This window comes from Glycine soja, chromosome 14 (assembly GCF_004193775.1).
Source record: "Glycine soja cultivar W05 chromosome 14, ASM419377v2, whole genome shotgun sequence".
NCBI classification, from domain to species: Eukaryota; Viridiplantae; Streptophyta; class Magnoliopsida; order Fabales; family Fabaceae; genus Glycine; species Glycine soja.
The window spans coordinates 42,372,957-42,395,008 of record NC_041015.1 but is presented as its reverse complement, the minus strand read 5'-3'; the positions used below and the strand labels follow the sequence as shown (position 1 = coordinate 42,395,008).

The window sequence follows — 22,052 nt, the reverse complement described above, 5'->3', positions numbered from 1 at the left end:
ATGGCTGTTCATGGCTGGTCACAGCAGGGCCTATGGCAGCGGCTATTCAAAATATGATCAATGCACTCACATGGCATACACAAACACATTAACGTATCTGCCTGCAGTTTTTTTTAACTAATGTAAATTTTTTTATAATAGTGCTCTCTCACTTTGATAAACATGATGTATTAAAAATTGAAGTTTTAATCTTAAGCATCATTTTTTTATAATTATAATCTAATGATTAAAATTAATTTTTCTCATTTTTCATTTAATACATCTTCATCATATTATATACAGCATGCATATAGACACACATATAAAGAGAAATAGAGAGATAATAATGTTTGTTTTTCCAAAATGTCGAAGTAGGAAAAGCCAAATCACGAAAAAGGTGAGGCTCGTTATCTTTTTCATCCTTTAGCTTTTTATTTAGAAGACTGAAAACATTTTTGTGGGAATCAAACTAAAAAATTATTCTGTTCAAAGAAGATGGAAAACAGAAAAAATATACTCTTTCATGCACAAATTAAACAATTTTTTTCTCATTTTTTTTATCTTTTTTGTTTTAATTTTTTTTATAATTTTAAACACATTTTTTATTCTTCTTTCTATACAACTAAACAAGAAGAGAACAATACTAATTTTCTTATCTTTTATTTCTTTCTTATCATACAATTTGAAAAAAAAGCATTTATATATTTTCTATTCCTTTTCCTTCCTTATTTTTCTCTTCTTACACTTTTTTCCCATAAATCAAACATACAGTTTTCTATATAATAATAATAATTTTAAACCACTCCACGTGGATAGGTTTGATGGGACTGAAGCTTGGAGAGTGATGCTGAATGATGAGACTCAAGCCTGATCTGATGCAGCTAGGTTCACATGCACTGAATTTTTTTTTATGCAGACTAGGGAGGAGAATAGGGCCCTGTATTGGATAGAGAAATCAGAAATCACATGCATGCATGACAGCTTAATCAGCTAGGCATGTAGGAGGTGACTTCCATACAGAGTTACTTTAATAATGGTGTATAAATTTGCGTACGTAGCTTTTTGCTAAAAAATTTCTTTAAATAGAGCAAACTTCAATCACACTCTGCACTTGCATAAATTTGAGACCGAAGAGAGTATTGTGAAAGAGGAAGAAAGAGTTTTGAAGTTTGATTCTATAGTAAGTAAGGATGTTTTATATTTATTTAATTAAAGTTTTCTTTCATTTTGTTTATTTATGATGTACAAATTTTTTATTTTGAAGTAACAAATATTATGGTTAGAATGAAATTTGAAGCTCAAATTTAAGTGTATTAATTTTGTAAATTACAATTTAAATTTAAAAAATATTAGTAGTAATTATTTGTAAGCCTTTTTGTTAATGGTTTTTGCGTCTGAATTATTATTTGACATATAATTTAATTTAAGACAAAAAATAATTATATGCTATTTGTTAAGTATTTTGTTGTTTGTTCTGAGTACGAAGTTTTATTTTACTTGTAATAAAATTTAGTATAAGTTAACAAAAAGAAATTGTAATTTTAATTATAAAAACAATAAGAAAAATATTACCAATTTTAAAAGTCTCGACATTTAAATTTACTAACATGGGAATAACAATTTTTCGTTACTATATTTATTAGTAATTTATTGATTTTTAATAATCATAAAAGAAGTTTACTTGGATTTTTAGATTATTTTATACTAGATCAGGTCTAATACTTGTCCAGTTTTCGAAAAATAAAAGGTGAATATTTTATCTCTCCAAGCAATCACTAGTGCAGAAAATTAAAAAATATAGTTCAATTAATTCTTTAACACTCACTAATTTTGTATCTCTTTATTTTTATCATATATATCATATTAGTTATTATACTTGAATTGTATATATTTCTTTTATCTCCTTGTCTCACTAAGTTTCAAATTAGTTGTTCACCTAGTATTTTTTGCCTTACATATACGCGCATGTAATTTAATTAATTAACCATTGAGACTATTAAGTAGAGATGGAGGAAAAATTACACCTTATTTGTCTGTCTCCTCCATTCCTATATATAGATAATATACTTTCCTACTAATTTTCTCATATGTATATATATGATATATCCTTCATTACCGAATATATGTCATTTGAGTTAAGTAAGTTGTTCTCGTTAATTAGTACTGAAAAACGACTTCGAAGATACAAATATTGGGGCGCCTAGGCGTGTTGGCCATGTTCCGTCTGAAATTTTTTTAAGTGTAATCCTTTCATTTATAACCCTTCCATTTTGTGTCTGTCTGGAATTTTTTTGAAGTTGAGGAATTTTCCATAAATTATTTAATTAGAGTACTTTTTTTTAGAATAAAGTATGAATGTGTAGTTTAAGTTTAATAGAGGAAGCAAATAAATATTTTATATTTAATTGAAGTAATGATTTTATTTGTTAGACTAATATTTGAAGGCAAAGTTTAAGTGAATTAATTTTTTTATTTAGAATTTTTATTATAAAATTAGTATGAGTAATTATTTATTTTAAAACTACTATTGTTATGATTAATTATTTTTAATTTTGATGATGTAGGTATATCATGAATTCAATTATTACAGTGTTGTATTTCAACGGAAGAGTATATGAAGACAATGATGGTGTAATATTTGAAGGCAGTAAAAAGGCCATTCAGATTAAACGCGGAATTAGTTTCAATGCTTTGAAAAAAAAATTGGAGATAAGGTAAAGTTAGAAAATAATGAAATTATTTCTACTATAAGTTGTAGATTTTTAGTTTCAGGAAAATATGTTGCATTGCAAATTTGTGATGACGAAGATGTTGAAACTATGATCGAAAGTTTTCAACAAAAACAACAAATGTTAGTTCTAGAATTGTACGTAGAAAAGGATGTTGCTGGTGGTTCGATGTTTCATGCTGCAAATTCTGTTACGTCATGTGGGCGTAATGTATCTCATCATGAATCGAAACTGCCAAGAAATATAAGTAATTTACATGATGATGAAGATGATGATGATGATGATTACCTTGCATCTAACTCATACGTTGAAGAGTCTTTCGATGAAGATGATAGTGATGATGGAATATCTGATACAGACGATGAAGTCACTGACATTGTTGAACCAGTTTCAATTGTTCACCCAACCGAAGGTAAATGTTTGTCAAATACAAAATTAGTTGAATACATCTATCTTTTTATGAGAATTGTATTTAATGGTAACTAAATAGGAGTAGTTCGTTGACATGATTTTTTTTTAAATTATTAGGTGTACCACAAATTTAAAATCCATTTTGGAATGATGCTATGCATTATAATAATATCAATTGGAGTCATCCGGACGAGGAGGACATTTGTGGTATGGACATGCCAACGACTTTTAATGTTGGACAAGAATTATATGTTGGCATGGATTTTGACAGTAAAGATGCGGTCAAAAATGCATTGAATCAATATGTGATGAAGGTGCATCAAACTTTTAAGGTTGTTGAAACGAAATCACACAAATATATCGTTTGTTGCCCCAACAACACCGAAGAGTCTCCTTGCCCTTTTTATATGAGGGCAATTTTATCCAAAAAAACTGATGCATGGAAAGTGACACAATGGGGTGGACCGCACACATATCTAAATATGACTATGACACAAGACCATGAGAAGCTTGATTCAAATTTAATTGCGACTTGCGTAGTAGGTACGTTTTTTATGTTCATATTATCCTACTTTTGTGTTATTTGTTATTTTAATTTGTAATTTTATTTTATTATTTGAATTACAGGCATGATCAGAGAAGATCCATCAATAAAAATTTCTTTGATTCAAGAAAGGATAAATAGTGAATTTTCCTATAAGGTTTCATACAGAAAAGCATGGATGGCCAAACAAAAGGCGATTGCAATTGAATATGGCGATTGGGAAGAGTCGTATGCGAAACTCTCGTCATGGCTAACACACATGCAAAATCATTCTCCTGGCTCTTACTTTCAAATACTACATGACGATTTTATTGTTGGTAATAGGGTAAGTCGCGAACATCGTCAGTTTCATCGAGTATTTTGGACATTTGGTCAATGCAAAGAGGCTTTTAAGTACTGTAAGCCAATCATACAAGTTGATGGCACACATTTATACGGCAAATACCGTGGGACCCAGTTAATGGCCACATCGCAAGATGGAAATGGTGGTGTTCTTCCTCTAGCATTCGCCGTGGTCGAAGGCGAGACGCTAACAGCATGGTCATGGTTTTTGGCCCACTTGCGTGAACACGTCACAGATAAGAATGGAATTTGTCTAATATCTGATCGTCACGCGAGTATAAAGTCTGCTGTCGCTAACGAACATCTTGGTTGGCAACCTCCCCACGGTTATCATGTGTACTGCGTCCGACACATAGCCAGCAATTTCAATCGCAAATTCAACAACGCGAAACAAAAAGAGATGTTCAAGAAATTGGGTAAGGTTTATTTTATACATTAATATAATTTGAGTTTGATGTCTACATACAACTTTTGATGATAACAAATTTGATGCAGCGTACACTCCTTGCAAGCATGTGTTTGATCAAAACTTAGAAAAATTTCATCAACTGAGTCCAGCCATAGCAAGATGGATTGATCGCATTTCAAAGGAAAAAAGGAACATGGCTTACGATACATCTGGACGACGATATGGTCACATGACAACCAACCTATCAGAATGTGTGAATAAGGTGTTGAAAGATTGTCGCAGCATTCCAATAACAGCGTTGGTGAAGTCAACATATAGTAGGTGCCGAAAGTACTTTGTTGATCGTGGTCGCCAAGCCCAAAGACAATTAAGAGAAGGCCAAGTTTATTGTTCTAAGCTTGTTACAGAACTTAGGAAAAATCAAGAACAAGCTTGTTCGCACATCGTTCGCGTGTACGATATCCACTCAACAAGGTTTGAAGTAGAGGAGACCTTCAATCCTATAACGCAACGTGGCGGACAAAAATGGGCAGTTAACTTGAATGGCCATTATTGTCAATGCGGAAGGTATTCTGCGCTTCACTATCCATGTTCACACATTATTGCAGCTTGTGGTTACGTGAGCATGAACTACTACCAATATATAGATGTTGTTTACACCAATGAACACATCTTAAAAGCATACTCCGCACAGTGGTGGCCTCTTGGGAATGAAGCGGCAATTCCTCCTTCTGATGAGGCATGGACACTAATCCCTGACCCAACTACAATTCGTGCGAAAGGTCGGCCAAAATCAACAAGGATAAGGAATGAGATGGATTGGGTCGAACTATCTGACCACCGAAAAAAATGTAGTAGATGTGGAGCTGAAGGGCACAATAGGCACCGATGTCCAATGCAATCTGACCGTGGGAGTAATTCATTTAATTGATTTATGTATGTTACATGACTGACTTGTATTGCTTTAGGTTTTGTTCAATGTATTTACTTGTTGGTCTTCAATGAAATCGTCAGTTAGTTTTTGTTGAATGTGTGCTTCTAATGAAATAAAATTACATTTAGAAGTTCAAATAAATGGAGTGGATCAATCGATGTTGAGTGACATTGGTGTTGATCGTTAGTTAGAAACGTTAGTGTCTAAGTATTTTGTCTACCTTAGTTTTTTTAACTATCTACAATGACAAACTATGGACTTAGTCATTATGGTTTAGTGTCTAAGTATTTTTGTTTAGTGTTTACAGTCTTAGCCTTAGGGTTTAGTGTTTAGGGTCTTAGCCTTAGGTTTTAGTGTTTAGAACTATGGGATTAGGGCTAAGTTTTTTTATTTGAAGGGTTAGGGTTAGTTCTTATTTTTTAGGGGCTAGGGGTTACTTCTTATTTGTTATGGGTTAGGGCTAAGTTTTTTTATTTTAGGTCTAGGGTTAATTTTTTTAATTTGAAGGGTTAGGGTTACTTCTTATTTTTTTAGGGGCTAGGGGTTACTTCTTATTTGTTATGGGTTAGGGCTAAGTTTTTTTATTTTAGGTCTAGGGTTAATTTTTTTAATTTGAAGGGTTAGGGTTACTTCTTATTTTTGTAGGGGCTAGGGGTTACTTCTTATTTGTTATGGGTTAGGGCTAAGTTTTTTTATTTTAGGTCCAGGGTTAATTTTTTTAATTTGAAGGGTTAGGGTTACTTCTTATTTTTTTAGGGGCTAGGGGTTACTTCTTATTTGTTATGGGTTAGGGCTAAGTTTTTTTATTTTAGGTCTAGGGTTAATTTTTTTAATTTCAAGGGTTAGGGTTACTTCTTATTTTTTAGGGGCCAGGGGTTACTTCTTATTTGTTATGGGTTAGGGCTAAGTTTTTTTATTTTAGATCTAGGGTTAATTTTTTTAATTTGAAGGGTTAGGGTTACTTCTTATTTTTTACGTGTTAGGGCTAAGTTTTTTTATTTTAGGGTTAGGGTTAGGGCTAATTCTTAAGGGTTAGGGTTAGGTTTTTTATTTTAGGGTTAGGGTTTAGTTCTGAACATTGAAGGGGTAGGGCTAATTCTTAGGGGTTAGGGTAAGGTTTTTTATTTTAGGGGTAGGGTTAATTTTTTTTATTTAGTGGTTAGGGCTAAGTTTTTTAGTTTAAGGGTTAGGGTTTAGTTCTTATTTTTAGGGAAATAAAATTACATTTAGAAGTTGAAATAAAATTACTTTTTTCTGAATGTGTACTTCTAATGAAATAAAATTACATTTAGAAGTTGAAATAAAATTACTTTTTTTTAAGGGTAAGGGTTTAGTTCTTATTTTTGAGGGAAATACAATTACATTTAGAAGTTGAAATAAAATAACTTTTTTTTGAATGTGTACTTCTAATGAAATAAAATTACATTTAGAAGTTGAAATAAAATTACTTTTTTTTAAGGGTAAGGGTTTAGGTCTTATTTTTGAGGGAAATACAATTACATTTAGAAGTTGAAATAAAATAACTTTTTTTTGAATGTGTACTTCTAATGAAATAAAATTACATTTAGAAGTTGAAATAAAATTACTTTTTTTTAAGGGTAAGGGTTTAGGTCTTATTTTTGAGGGAAATACAATTACATTTAGAAGTTGAAATAAAATAACTTTTTTTGAATGTGTACTTCTAATGAAATAAAATTACATTTAGAAGTTGAAATAAAATTACTTTTTTTAAGGGTAAGGGTTTAGTTCTTATTTTTTAGGGTTAGGTTTAGTTTTTTTATTTTAGTGTTTGGGTTTAGTTATGAAAATTTTAGAGCTAGGACTAATTTTTAGGGGTTAGGGTTAGGTTTTTTATTTTATGGTTAGGGTTTAGTTCTGAACATTTTAGGGTTAGGACTAATGTTTAGGGGGTTAGGGTTAGCTTTTTATTTTAGGGTTAGGGTTTAGTTCTGAACATTTTAGGGTTATGACTAATGTTTAGGGGGTTAGGGTTAGGTTTTTTATTTTAGGGTTAGGGTTAATTTTTTTATTTACGGGTTAGGGCTAAGTTTTTTTATTTTAGGGTTAGGGTTTAGTTATGAAAATTTCAGGGTTTAGGACTAATTTTTATGGGTGAGTGTTAGGTTATTTTTATTTTTGGTTAGGGTTTAGTGCTGAACATTTTTGGGCTAGGGCTAATTTTTAGGGTTTAGGGTTAGGTTTGTATTTTAGGATTTAGGGTTTAGTTCCGAACAGTTTAGGGCTAAGTGCTTATTTGTTACGGGTTAGGGTTAGTTTTTCTATTTTAAGGGTTATGGGTTAGTTTTTATGTTTTATGGGTTAGGGTTTACTTCACATTGAAGTTCATCGTTACTTAGAGACATTAGTTTTTTCCTTTTGGCTACCTTTGTTATTTGGTTTAGGGTTCATTGATTATTATAGTTTGATACGGGACATAAATTCTATCCATAAGTAAGCCTTAATAAACTGAATATCATACATTATGCCATCAATGTCAAATTACAAATATACAACAAAGCCTTAATCAACGGAGACATGCAAATCATTCATTTTGGTGTCTGTGATGCCGTGAGGATGTGCCACATGGTCGATCCCATCTTCGTGCTTGGCAATCAGGATTTCTTCTGCCCCGATGCCTCCCCGCTTCTTCTTCGTCAGCCTCCGCAGAAAATGCGTGACGCAAATCAACACCGAATAAGTCACCCGTATTAGGTATTTGTCCCGGTACATTCCATTGTGTTCCTAATGGGGCATTAGGTGTTGGAATTGGCCCATGATATTGCTGTGAAGGGGTCATTGTGGGCCATGAAAAATGAGCTTGTGTTTCCGCAAAACCACCGAACGATTGTTGGGTTGCAGAAGTATCAGTGTCATGACCCTGAAAAGGATACTGATACATCTGTGTCGGATACTCAGCAAATGTTTGTGGCGTGTAATACATTCCATGGCCACGCTCCGCCATTTGTTGGGAATATTCTTCCGCTTCAACAGTGTCCCTTCTTCTGTCTATCCCCTGAGTTTCAATACTTGACTGAAGCATGTGAAACTATTGTGCGGGAAATTGACGCTCTGATGCGGGACCATGTGACACTGGCTCAGTGACTCTCTCTTGCTCTTCGGATAAAAATGTAATTTTTTCCACATAAGGCACGAGATCATCAAATGTGCATGTTTTCCTCCCTTGAGGAGACACCATGTATTGTAATGCCTCCGCAACTTCACCCTGCATTTATAAGGGTAAGAAAATTAATGGCCATCATTAAATAAAAGTTCAAGTTAAAATTTGAAAAAAAATTAAAAAATACCAATGTAGCCGTCTTTGCATTTTCTGGGTCAACAAACATCTTTGTCTTTCGCCTATACCAGACCATGTAGTCCGAGTTAAAACTCAATAGGCCTTCTTGTCGGGGATAAGCGTCGACCCTAAATGCATGGCGATTATTCCACTGCTGAATCATTGGGGCGAACAATTGCCCCCAATTTTCGTCATGTTTCCCCTTTAATGTTATGCCATGAATGTTTAGGGGTTGTGAAGGAGACTCTGGAACTGGTTGCTGCATCCCAAATTGTCTCAAGGCTCTGTCCGGTTGGTGCCACTCAATAACTTGGAAACAAATTAGTGGCACCACCGCGTACCACGCGAGACTTCCGACTAAACAAACGGGAGGCAACAATGACATAACGGTTGATGGGTAAGGCTCCCACACAAACTGCATATAACAACATAGTTGTGAACATTGTAGTAAAATAAGACATATAATTTTTTATTTTACAAATACAATAGCATGGTTCTTACCTCATGACGTTTCATAATATCGAACTTGCGACGAAAAACTTTCACATCATCATTGCCGATATGTTGGTTTCCACGTCGCAGCCACCTACAAAGAATAAAATTTAATATACCCTAAAACCATTTATTCTATTAAAATGAAAGACGCTGTTAAAAATGACTGACCTGTGCCCTAGTGGTGTATTTTCTATTTGGGAAGGAGTCCTCTTTGGAGCCAAGGTGGGACATCGTTCCCATGCCCACAATTGTAGTAAGATGCACATACCTCCAATTGATTTAGTTTATAATCGGTGACACTGCACATCTCTCTGTATAGAAAACTAAGTACGGCAACTCCCCATGCATATCTGCCACATTCTTCAAAGTCACGTAAAAATTGAAGGTACCTTACCGAAACTCTGTTACTGGTTTTGTCAACGAACAAGACACCTCCAATAAATCTCAGTATCCATGCACGGGCAAACCTTCGTACTTGTTCTTCGTCGTCGTCATTATTAATTTGATCAAAATGGTGAGCCAGCCAACTTAATTTAACTACACTACCTTTAATTTCACCTTCTTGTGGTCTGACTCCCAATAATTCCTCACATAAATCAGCCCAATCAAGATTTGTTGGACCGATTAATGGTAAACCATCCACACTTATACCTAACAACACATAGACGTCTTGTAGAGTGATAGTACACTCTCCGCATCTCATGTGAAACGTATGTGTTTCCGGCCTCCATCTTTCTATCAGAGCACTAATTAGTGAGACATTTATTTTTAAGAAACCCATCTTGATAATCCACCCGAAACCAGATTGTTGAAGAAAAGGAAAAATTTGTTCTGGAATTTGTTCTTCCCCTTGATACGTGGGGACAGCTCGTCTGATATGTAATTTCCTTTCTTCTTCTCCATTCCAAACATGTTCTGAAACATGCTTAGGTTGCATCCATAATACATCAGTATCGATGGGGCTAGATTTAATGTTAATATGTGATGAAGATGATGATGAAGATGCCATTGCTACTGCAAAATAAAATATAATACATGTGAAGAAAAGTTTAATTTATTAGTAAACTTTAAATATATAACAATAAATTTGTAAAAAATCAAACTGGTCAATTTTTAATATATTCTATACATAAATTAAAATACATGTGAAGAAAACTTTAATTTATTAGTAATTTTTTTTCTACAATTAACAAATAAATAATTGAATAAAATATGGACTAACAAATTATTTATAATACAAACAAATATTGAAATGCAAAAAATCATTTCAATAATATATATACAAAAATAATAATAATATACAATGTATCATATATTTAATCACTTAAATTTTCTAAAACAAATAATATTAACGTACAAATTAAAACTAACAAATAATATATATACCATTCTAACTAAAAAATAATTAACTCAAATAATATTAAATTATCAACTCATTTATTTAAAATACAAAATTATAATACTAAAAAGATAAATTTACGTGTGTCAAGTGTCTAATATTACAATTATTTATTTAAGTGTCAAATATTTAATATTACAAAAACTAAAAATTTACATGTGTCTAAAATTTATAAATATATACCTAAACCTAATATTAACTTGTGCCTAATACTAAAAAATCTAATATTACGTATGTGTATCATGCATGTATATATATTTATTAGACTAAACTATCATCCTAAATATATACCTAATACTAAAAAAGCTAATATGACATGTATAAAATTTAAGAATGTACACAACAACTAAATATATATACACGTAATATTTTTATACTAACTAAACAAATATATAATATTCTTTTCAATTATACTTACTCATACAATTTTTTTACGAGAGATTAAGTTATAAAATAATTTCTTATTTAAAACTCATAAGAATAATTAGTTTCTCAACCCCATGCAAAAGTACATCATATATTTTAATTCTACCAATAATTAAGAATACAATTAATTTAGATTCTATACAACGTATGTAGTATACAAATAAAATAAATTTAGAAAAATAATTGAAACAAGTTGATAAGAAAGAATAATTATTTTAGAAAACTTTATATTTCTTGAGTTAGAATATATTTTATTTTACAGATATTTCTAGAATTCATAATAAAATTCTCATTCTTTGATAAAAAAAATTAATAATAATATTCTATGCTATGCTGTAATTACTACTAATACTAAAATATTATATACAATAACCAAATAACATCTAACAATATATACAATAACAATAACTAAATAAAATTTTAATTCTAACTAACCAAATAATATTTTCATACTAACTAACCTAACTAAATAATATTTTCATACTAACTAACCTAACATTGGAATATTTATTAATAAGTACAAAATAATAACACAATAGCTACTCATACGAACTCATTTAAACTTAGAACTTTTGTTAATAATAACTAACCTACTATTTACATACTAACTAACTTAGAATATTTGTTAATACTAATACTAACTAACTTAAACTTATAATATATATTAACATATTTACTTTGAAAATACATACCAGGAATTTAAGGGCACTTGAAGGGCACTTGAAGGATGAAAGCACAGAACAGCACAACACAATAATCTCTCAAACTCAAGAAGAAGGAAAGAGAAAGCAAAGTAAGCTGTGTAAGAATGAGTTCAACACATTTGTTTTTTATAGCTGAAAAATTAAACCCCAACGTTCAAATTTTTTTAGCGTTCACATGCTATATAGTATAGCCTTTTCAGAACTGAAAACTAAATTGCAAGGTGCAGACCGTGAAAGCCTTGAACATAAACCCTAGGTGCAGCTTAGGCTTTTCAGAACTGAAACAAAGCTTGAACACGTGAACCATGGGTGCTGTCTCATCAAGCCTGTCCCGCAACAGCCATTGGCGGCATCAAGCCTGTCCCGCAACTGGCAGTTGCAGCATCCCATCCCTCTCTCCTCTCCCTCTATCCCGCAACCTCAGCTGGCGGTACCCACCTTCTTTGCCCCTATCCCGCCAGCTCCAAAGACGGGACTACCCACGTAGGCATGTCCCGCCAGGAGAAATAGCGATACCCATTTCTCACTCCTACTCAGCCGTGCCTGTCCCGCTGTTGCTACTAGCGGTACCCATTATACCACCATTGGTACTGGCGGCTCACCCTTCCCGCCAGTGCCACCGGCGGCACCCACGTAAAAAACGAACCCCCCCTGTAATTTGTTACAAATGAGACCCGCTTTCGTAAATAGTTTCTAAAAGAAACCCTATAAAGTAAATTTGCCGCACTTATGCCGCAACACCCCGCACCTTGGCCGGCCCTTCTTACCGGCAGAGGAGACACTACCTTTCCTCTCGAGAGCCGCAACCACACCCACCTTGTGCCCCTCGGCTCCTTTCTTGCCTCCCTCCCACGACCACCGTATCCACCGCCGTCACCTCCACCACCACCACCAGAGCCATCGCCTCCACCACGACCACGATCGACACGGGTTTGCGCTTCATGGACAGTGATGTTCATCCGTCAAGGTCTTGGCCGTGCCACCTATTGTTCACAACTCTGGCTCCCTCTTATTTCTTCTTCTGACCATGCAACAACAATATTTCTTCAATTTGGTGAGTTCCCTTCAGGGCTTGCACTCATGGGAACCGCAGTTGGTGCTGATGTTACCTCTTTGATGAGAGAGGGGCCATGGATTTTTGTTGGTCTGCAAAATGCTGTCAAGGTAAGCTCTTATCTGACATTGTTTTGTTTTGATGTATGATAATGTCTAATTATTGTAGTACATGCAAACTGATTATGAGTCTGTGGTTATTGTGAAGGCTTGGAACATTGAGACCATCACCTAGTTTAGTCTTGATGGACACAAAGGCCGAGTCCGTGCCATGATTGTTGGCAACGATACACTCTTTGCTGGTGCAGAGGTAACTAATCATGTTATTATCTAATCACACTACAAGAAAAATGACCTATACCTACAGACAAAAACTGTCACTGTAAATAAAAAATCTGTAGGTAAATATACGATAGACTTTGTCCTACGGACGTTTCTTCTGTCAACTCTGAGGGGGCGTATAGTGACAGCTAATTGTCTGTCACTATAGGTTTTACCTACTATGTATAGTGTGTAGGTAAAAGTCATTAACTTCTACTTACATTTCCTAACTGTAGGTAAAAGTCTTTAATATGTACCTATTATCTTCAACTGTAGGTAAAAGTCATTAACTTCTACTTACATTTCCTAATTATAGGTAAAAGTCTTTAATATGAACATCACTTGAGACCGCAAGAACCTTCTTTCCCATTAGCTGATGCCACAAAACTGCACTGTTTAGAAACAAGGCCAGAACCTAGGATTAGATATGTTCAAACATGATGTAATAATCACCAGAAATCTTCAAGTAACCTTCAAGGAAAAAAAGTATTTTCTTTTCGTTTGTTGCAATTTTCAATTAGTACTTACCTGTAGTAGTCAAGATTGGGAGCAAAGGTGGTGGTATTGAGAAGGCCATAGTTCCCTCCAATTAAAGTCTGCCTGCAATAGACTTTAGTGCTGTAGCAGGATGCTATTCCAAGTTGATCTAAGTACCTGAGCCATTTAAATTTCAAAACTTACAATAAATCACAACCAATTTAAAAGAGAACCAATTTTATATTTAGCAACATGTTTTGCTAAATATAACAGAAAAAACATCATAATCCATCCTTTAGAAATTTAAAAAGAACAAAAAATGATGGAAGGATTGGACAACCAATTTTACCCACCAAAAGCTGTTTAGAAATCTGTTAGAAACATGATTGCCACCACTGTTCAAATGTACTGTTTTGCTAGTGGCAGGTCCTTCTTAGTAAATATAAAAATCTTTCTACTATCAATTAATTAGAGATACTGTAGATAGTATGGCTTTTAAAGTAATTACTTTTAAAGTAACTAAACTTATCATATATGTATGGTAATTAGTAATTAGATGATAGAGTAAAACTCTTTAAACCATACACTATTTACTCATTTTAAAGAGGGAAACAATTTTTTTTTAATAAGTAAAATTTTAAATACAAAATCAACTATTACAAGTAACTTGATACTATTTTTCTAATCTTTTTATAAAAAAAATAAACAATTTTTTTAGAAAATTCAAACAAAATATATCTTATAATCACTTTTCAGCTAACATGATACGTTCATTCCTATACTCAATTACAGCAATAATTGATTATATCTATTATCAATTATTGAATATTTTTTTTCACCGTAGTGATTTGGTGAACTTATTGCTCTTTCCTTTGCTCAAGTGCTTATATAAATAACTCACTGATGCAACTACAGAGGCTATTATTATATTGTATCAGCAATGGAAGTATATAAACTGCACATCATTAGAATAAGCAATTAAGTTGAAAGAGTAATTCCAAATTGAGGTCGAGGAAATAACTCAAACTGCAAGTACTGACCATCATGCACCAATAAAGGGATGTCCTGTAGCATGTATTCTCAAATAAAACATTTAAATAGAAACAGGTACTTCCTTCAGCAGCTATCAGAATTAAAAATGTGACTCGAGCAAATGAAAGTTATTACTTTTTTATAGTACCCAAATTAAATACCTCATTTTATTTTTCATACTTTTGCTTTGGCTCAAAGGAAGAGGGGATGAGAGAGGTGGTGAACAATGAATAAAATTACTTGATTGCCTTGGCAAGGAAAGGATGAGACAAGTCCTGAAAAATCAATCCACATTAAAGTGAACAATGAATAAAATTACTTGATTGCTTGCCAAGGTTCTAAATAGGGGATTGGGAGTGGAAGGGAAACATAAATTCGAAAAAGTGTTCATTTCAATTTCTATACAAATGCATTCCATAACACTCATAACTATTTACAAAAATAATAATACTCATAACTATTTACAAAAATTAGACTATCATAAATTCGAATATTATGATAGTCTAATTTTCCCGAAATGGAAAATAATAATACTCATAACTATTTACAAAAAGATAAAATGAAATGAATATTATGATCCCTCATATTAATAATTTCAAAACATAAGTTAGCACTAGTTAGTTGATGGTAACAGTGAAGAGCAACATTTGTGTCCCTATCATGATCAATAGTGTCCAAAACAACTTTATTATACCAAAAGGCAACAACAAAAATTGAGAACTGCTTCTCAAGATTTTGAGCATTGCAAAAGCACTTTCAAAGTCAGAATTCTTATTATTATGTTCACAATAACTTTTATATAAAAGTTTCAAATTGAGAAGTTATTATGACCACCAAACTTTAATTGATAAATTGGAACCTCCATCAACCTACCACAAACCAGTAAGAATCCAATCAAAATCAGTACCACAACAAGAAAACTCAACCAAACTATTCACGAAATCAAAAGCTACGTATTAAGCTATTCATTAACCTGCGGTATAGTTAAAGTAAATATATTCGGGATGAGAAACCCTTCGTTTTGAGGTGGCGCAGAATTTTGGTTCCCATTCTCATCTTCCATGACAACCAGTTGAGTAGAATATGATTTTCTAGAAACGTTGACCTCAACACCTAGAATTGAACCCTGTGAAATTAAATCTGCAACACACGAGCAGCAAAATGATCAGGATAGCGTAATACCCTCACATTCTCATGAATTTTTAACAGTCTTCTCATACTGTACAAGCTGTTGATTTTTAAAGCTAGAGAAACCTCCTTGTAGAGAAGCACATAGATCTGTTGGATCATTTAATGGCATAAGCATTATTCTCTTTATTGTAAATCAATCTTATAAAGAATTAAATCTTCTAAGATGAACACAAACAAGCTTGAATGTATTGATGAGAATAGTAGGCATACTTGAACCCCTTGGTTAGCCTTTTCTTCTAGTAACGAATCTAACCGAGAGGTAGAAAAGCTATCAAAAGGTCATCTCAGATATAGCTCTGGGCACAACCACCAACCCGTAATGAAGATCTGCAGCCGATTTGCATTCTCTTATTATTAAAATTGAATTAGGAAACCAATATATATATATGTGTGTGTGTGTGTGTGTGTGTGTGTGTAAATTATTGGTGAACAACTGACTTTGCATCTTGAATTGAAGTAGCAATTGCTTCAAATGTTTCCTGTCCATCTACAAACCATTGGGCTTGGCTCCCATCTTCAGTCAAACCTCTTATGGGAGCAAAGGAACCAAAGCATTCCATGTAATGGACATTTACAGCCAATTCTTCATAAATGAAAAGGGTAAGATCAGCAATGGAAACTAAAGGTTCTCTGCTGATAAACCTGACCATCTATAAAATTCTATAAAGAATAATGAACAGGGGAAATTAGTAATAGGGATTAAGTGATACTTAAGTTCCATAAAGTTTATAAATCATTGAGAAGTCTGTGGTCGGAGTGTCAGACTAAAAATGTACATTAATTTCAGAAGAACAAAAGCAATCAATACAAATAGCTATTTTCCCTGAACAAGACATCAAATGATTTCTTTTTTTTGGGATGAGAAACTTTTGTTAACTTAAATATTATATTTCTTTTATTATATATATTTAATACAAAAAGTTAAACAACATATAAATAATAATTGTTTATATAAATAATTCTTTTTAATTCTAAAGAATTCAAAATCACATAAGATACATCAAAATAATATTTTTTTAAAGAAGTCATTAATTAACTTCTATTATAGATGCCGAAGGAACTAAAATGACTAATTATGGACTGTTTATTTATTTATTTTCTTTAGCAGGATCATTGACTGTTTTTTAATGGAAAAAAAAAAGAAGGAAAGTAGAATTAATGCAAACCGTCAAAAATCGCTTTTGTCCTTTAGCTTCTTCCCATTATTCGGAGTCGGAGAGACACCTTATCTTTCTTCATCCCTCAGCCATAACACCAACACACCACACAAGAAACCCAGCTCCAGCTAACTCCAACCCAACACACCAATTACTCTGCCCTATGATCTTATACATTACTACTATTTTTTAGTTCAAAAATATACATATGCATATATGCAAGTGTAACATTAGTTAATGAATTCATTAATTCGATCCAATTATCTATCCATTACAAGCTTTGTATTGATTTCATGAAGTTGAACAATTGACTCCAAGCAATATATAGGAACTTACTTAGGGACAAATAGAAATGCAGCACAAAGTAACAAGGTGCCTGTAACAAGAATCCATCCAATAACCACCAAGCTGCAGCCACGATAAAAAGAAAAAAGAACATCTTTTACCGATAGAAACTTAACGGGAGACAAATCTATCAGAGTGAAGGAAATGAAATGAATTCAACTTACGAGTATACAGGACACGGCAAAGCAAGTAAAGAAAATACTGCAAAAATTAAATCAAGTTCATATGATTTGGTTAACATTTAGTATAGAGTAAGAAAAATAAAAAAGACAAAACCAAAATCAAACATGCACAATCCGAGAAATGCAACAAAGATCATAACAACAGCAACAGTAACAAGAGCCAGTCTCCTGCAGATGATCACAACAAGCAATGTTAATTAATCAGCAAAAAAATATATTCATAAACCAAATGAAACATCTAAATTCGTGTACTTACACTCCATCTATGACTTTGTGTATCATCCTTGAATTTTCTTTAGCCTTCTTGGAGAGAGAATCAGCAGTCGTGGTGACTTTCACTTTTACATCATCAATGTTGGATCCAAGATCTAGTGGCAGGGGAATCCCATTCACAAGCTGCTTAGTTGAATCAAAATAGCTTGTCACGTTCCTGAGGTGCAACCATAGTTATGTGTGTGGCAGAATTTATGTAATGCGTACCTTGACTCCAAAGAGCTAACGTGGTGCAACCATAGTTAATCCTATTTTACCCTAAAATGACCTCCATAAAATTATAATTCTGCTAGCAATGCCTAGTGTCAACAAGTAACAACAAAGACTCAAATCCATGTTAAATACCAGGATATTTGGGAGTCAACGTTTTCAAATCGGGTCAATTTTCTAAAATAGAAATAAAACACTATTGACAATAAAGTATAAAAGCACAGAAAAGACAAAATGTATCCTCAAAACAGAAGAGAAAACATAAAAATCTCCAAAACCAAAAGGAAAAACTGACAATACCAAATAGCTGATGAAAAAAGGTTGTGTAGAGTAACAGCACCAAAAACAAGCCAGACTAAAATCTTCCACAAAACCAGATTTAGCAAGCTTCCTCAAAATCAGTATCACCAGAAAACTAACAAAATAAAGAGAAAATTCAAAATGCAGCTGAAACATTTCCAAACTAACAGGATAAACAGCAAATTGAAATCGTTGCAAGCTAAACACAACTGATTAGCAAGGAAGATCCACATCTTCCAAGAAGAACTTCTCACAATCACATCGTATTTAGCAATTGACTACGTGCTTCACAAATCACAAGATTCAAATCATCCTCCAGATAAAACATAAAACCTTCACCCTCACCACCTCAAAACAATTTTAAAAAAAAATGGAACACCAATTCAAATTTACCAAAGAAAAAAGTCTCAGAATCACCCAACAAGCACCAAACAGCTTGTCTTTCGGAAAAAGAAAAACAATGAAAACAAGAACATTATTAAGAAAAACGACGAAGATTGAAGCAGAAAAGGACAAATTCGTTCTAATTAACAAAAAGAAGAGACAAATTAGTGTTTTCCTCTTCGAATTCTAACCCTAGATTACAGATCCGAAAGTGAAACTGGTTCCGTGGCACTAACCGGTCGAAGAGCTAAGCCGATTTCCGCCGAAGCACGAGAAGAAGAGAAAAAACGGAGTGGCAGGGTTTAAACAGAGATTGAAGTGGATTTGACTAAAATACTCGGCCCGGTCCATAATCCAAAGGCTTGTGGTCATTTTGGAGTTTGATTTCAAGATAAAATGAATATGATTGCTGAAACTAACAAGAAATTGCCATAAAAAATAATGTTAATCTAAATTAATCCATAAAAATAATGTTAATCTAAATTAAAATTTAATATTACTAATTAATATATTTTATCTTTAAAATTTTAAACAATTATTAACTAAAAATTAATTTAAATTGAATGGTTATTTTGTGATATTGAGTATTTACTAAAAAAACAAGAGACTAGTATTCAAATTTAAATCGTCTTAAAGAGTTTTACCTACACCAACAATTATAGGTATAAGACTTTTGAGGTTATACCTACATCAACCAATTATAGGCACATGTTTTATGAAGTTTTATCTACATTACATAATTGTAGGTATAAGTTTTTTAGAATTTTGCCTACACTGTGCTTTTGTAGGTAGTAATCTTTTTGAGTTTTACCTACACTAATCAACCATAGGCACAAGTTTTTTGGAGTTTTACCTACACAATGTAATTGTAGGTAGAAGTCTTTTTTCAATTTTAATGAATTTACTTACACCAAATAATGGTTGGTACAAATGGTTGAATTTTACCTACATTAGTCACTTGTAGGTAGAAGTATTTTTGAGATTTACCTACACTAATTAATATCTGTAGGAAAAAGGCGTCTGTAAGCATAGGTCATTTTTCTTGTAGTGTCATATTCCTCTAACCTATTTTGTTGTAGTTAGTTAACTGAAAGGTTTTTTCTTTCATCATATTCAGAACTCTTACTTTTTTGTCTGTTGTCTATCAATATATGTATTTTAGGATGGTGTTATTTCTACCTGGAGAGGAAGCTCTAAATCTAAGTCTCCTTTTGAACAGGTTGCATCATCACTCACTGGCCGTACTAAAACAGTGGTTTGCCTGACTCTTGGATGCGAGATGCTGTACTCCGGGCCCAATATTACAGTGTACAATGACACTAAATGAGCATCCTGACAAAGTCATATCTCTTATTTGTTAGGGACCAATATTTGTTGTCAAGTTCATTTGGGTTTGACAATAACGGAAGAAAATGTAAACTACTTAACCTTCTATCATCTAGTTTTATTTTGATTTGTAAAAAACCAAGTTGATATTTCTTATAATGGTCATGAAGGAGTTGGTCAATCTCCTAAGTTAATAATTTTTTAATTTTTATTACAGGGTGTTATTTCTCTTTTTGGGATGCCTGATGCAGAAGGTAAGCATATATTATTTTCCTCGTGCAGAGTTCAGTTCATATGTATGAATTGCCATCGTAAGTAAACCTAAAGTATTCACGTATTTTGTTACTTTACCTCCATCATTGTAATATTTTTTTGTTGCATCCTCTTACCATGTTTCTTTTTAAACAAATTTTCAGAGAGGGGACGTTTATTTGCCAAAAAAGATGTGGCATCATTTGAGTTAGGTCTTGGTGGGCCTTTTCTTCACTGCAGATGAGACTGGTTTTCTGATGGTGTGGAAATGGTTGGATGTACCCAAGGTGGCATCCTCTTGACATGTGTTCCCTTTAAAACTTTGGAGTTGTATCATCCATCGATCTGTCTCCTCTTGAAGCAGGTGGTGATAAGAATGAATTTATTTTTCTGAGCAGTAAATGCACTGTAAAAGCAATTTTATAGAAATTGACAATTATATAGAAATACCAATTTCATTCTTTTATATTCTTCCCAGCAGATGTAATGCTCTCCTGCCTTGATAAATATATTTACTATTGGATTGCTCTTTATGTTATCATAGCTTTAGCCTTATCAAGAATGCATAGTCTCGGTGTCGAAAGTAGCATGATGTACTTCTTTTGCGGCTTATCTGTATTTCAACTCATGAAACTCAAGATATGGGTAGGCATTGTCGCGGGAGGAATGTTTAGGTTTATTCTTATCTTAATTCGAACCATACTTGCTGCACAACTGAAGAAGGAGGAGCAAGAGCAGCATGTTGAAGTGTTTACCTACAGCCTAATTTCGTTACTCTTTCTTCAAGTAATAACAAAAATTTTGAATTCCAAATTAATCGTACGTGTTTTGTTTTTCTCTGGGTCGTTGGAATTTAGTATTTGTCAATTTAAAAATTATTGCTTTATGTGGTGATTGTGACTTTCTGCTCTCTGGAGATCTTAAGCAAATGTCTGGAATGACATTGCATTTGATATTCTGATCTATATTTAGTGAATTTACTTTTTGGCCTGTATTATTTTACGGAAGAATTAATAATATTTGTAGAATTGGTCTTGCTGTTGAGATGGTTGGAATCGAAAAATTGATTTGTTACGTAGGATACTAATAACTAATAACTATTTGGTAGTGTTTAGAAGCATAGAAAAAAAAGGATCAACTCATTATTGTTATTTATAGTTCTTGAAATCACATTAAGAAAATATGTAACGTTCGATCTATATTAATTATTCTCATGTGTAAGGGGGGTAATTATTCTCATGTGTAAGGGGGGCAAACGGATCCAGGTCCATGAATTGGTCCGCGGGGGCTGTGGTTTGAGCGGGTAACGGATCAATTTTTTTAAACGGTTCATGGTTATGTAATATTTTTGAGTCCACCCCGCTTAACCCGTGGACTATGCAGGTTTGGCCCGCGGGATCTGTGGGTTGCCTGCATTAGGATTTTATTGTTTCAAATATGAAATTATTTATTGTTGGAGATGTTTAAGTTTCATATTTTAGATTTATTACTTGGAACTTAATTTGATTCAAATATGTAATTGACTAATTGTTAAGATTTTATTTACATTTGTATTGAACTTAATTTGATTATGTTGTATTTTTATTGAAATTGAAATTCTTTAAAAATTATGCCTGCAAACATGCTCATTTGACCCGCGGGGTTCACGAGGCAGGGACAGATCAATTTATTTGGTCAGTGTAAGAATGCGGGACGGACGGGCCCAGTCCGCTGCCAATGCGGGCGAACCTTAAGCGGGGTGGGTCAGCCCACTTACCCACCCTTACAATGAAATTATAAATAGAAATTTTTATATAACCATTTTTTATAATCATGTATGTCCAACTATATTTGTTAAAATAACACCAAAAACAATATTTGTTAAAATACGGTTTTTTTTATA

The 22,052-nt window shown here is 33.0% G+C and overlaps 1 protein-coding gene and 1 long non-coding RNA gene across 6 annotated transcripts; both read right to left on the bottom strand.

The window, feature by feature from the left end:
- Positions 1-13,151: 13,151 nt before the first annotated feature.
- Positions 13,152-15,045, bottom strand: LOC114384455 (heparanase-like protein 3). 3 transcript variants are annotated; one of them, XR_003660693.1, is made up of 3 exons: positions 13,859-13,937; positions 13,570-13,695; positions 13,152-13,433 (listed from the first exon to the last, which is right to left on the bottom strand). XR_003660693.1 is itself a non-coding variant. In XM_028344128.1 (3 exons), exons 1-3 carry the CDS (start codon positions 14,726-14,728, stop codon positions 13,352-13,354), a joined length of 225 nt encoding a protein of 74 aa, XP_028199929.1. In that variant the 5' UTR covers positions 14,729-15,045; the 3' UTR covers positions 13,152-13,351. The 3 variants fall into 3 exon arrangements, 1 of the variants encoding a protein (XP_028199929.1); XM_028344128.1 differs by lacking the exon at positions 13,859-13,937 and adding an exon at positions 14,712-15,045; XR_003660692.1 differs by having other exon boundaries at positions 13,156-13,433; positions 13,872-13,969.
- A 1,139-nt stretch (positions 15,046-16,184) lies between these two features.
- LOC114384456 lies at positions 16,185-18,893 on the bottom strand. Of its 3 annotated transcripts, XR_003660696.1 has the most exons (4): positions 17,682-18,066; positions 17,408-17,593; positions 17,235-17,306; positions 16,185-16,324 (listed from the first exon to the last, which is right to left on the bottom strand). It is a non-coding gene; the product is annotated as an uncharacterized LOC114384456 (long non-coding RNA). The 3 variants fall into 3 exon arrangements; XR_003660695.1 differs by lacking the exon at positions 16,185-16,324 and adding an exon at positions 18,829-18,893 and having other exon boundaries at positions 16,930-17,593; positions 17,682-17,997; XR_003660694.1 differs by lacking the exon at positions 16,185-16,324 and having other exon boundaries at positions 16,930-17,306.
- Positions 18,894-22,052: the final 3,159 nt, after the last annotated feature.

Excerpts from the sequence above, each read along its gene's own strand:
- LOC114384455 (XM_028344128.1), bottom strand. Across the intron at positions 13,434-13,569 it reads CCCAATCTTGACTACTACAG|TGCAGTTTTGTGGCATCAGC; the intron begins GTAAGTACTAAT and ends GTTTCTAAACAG.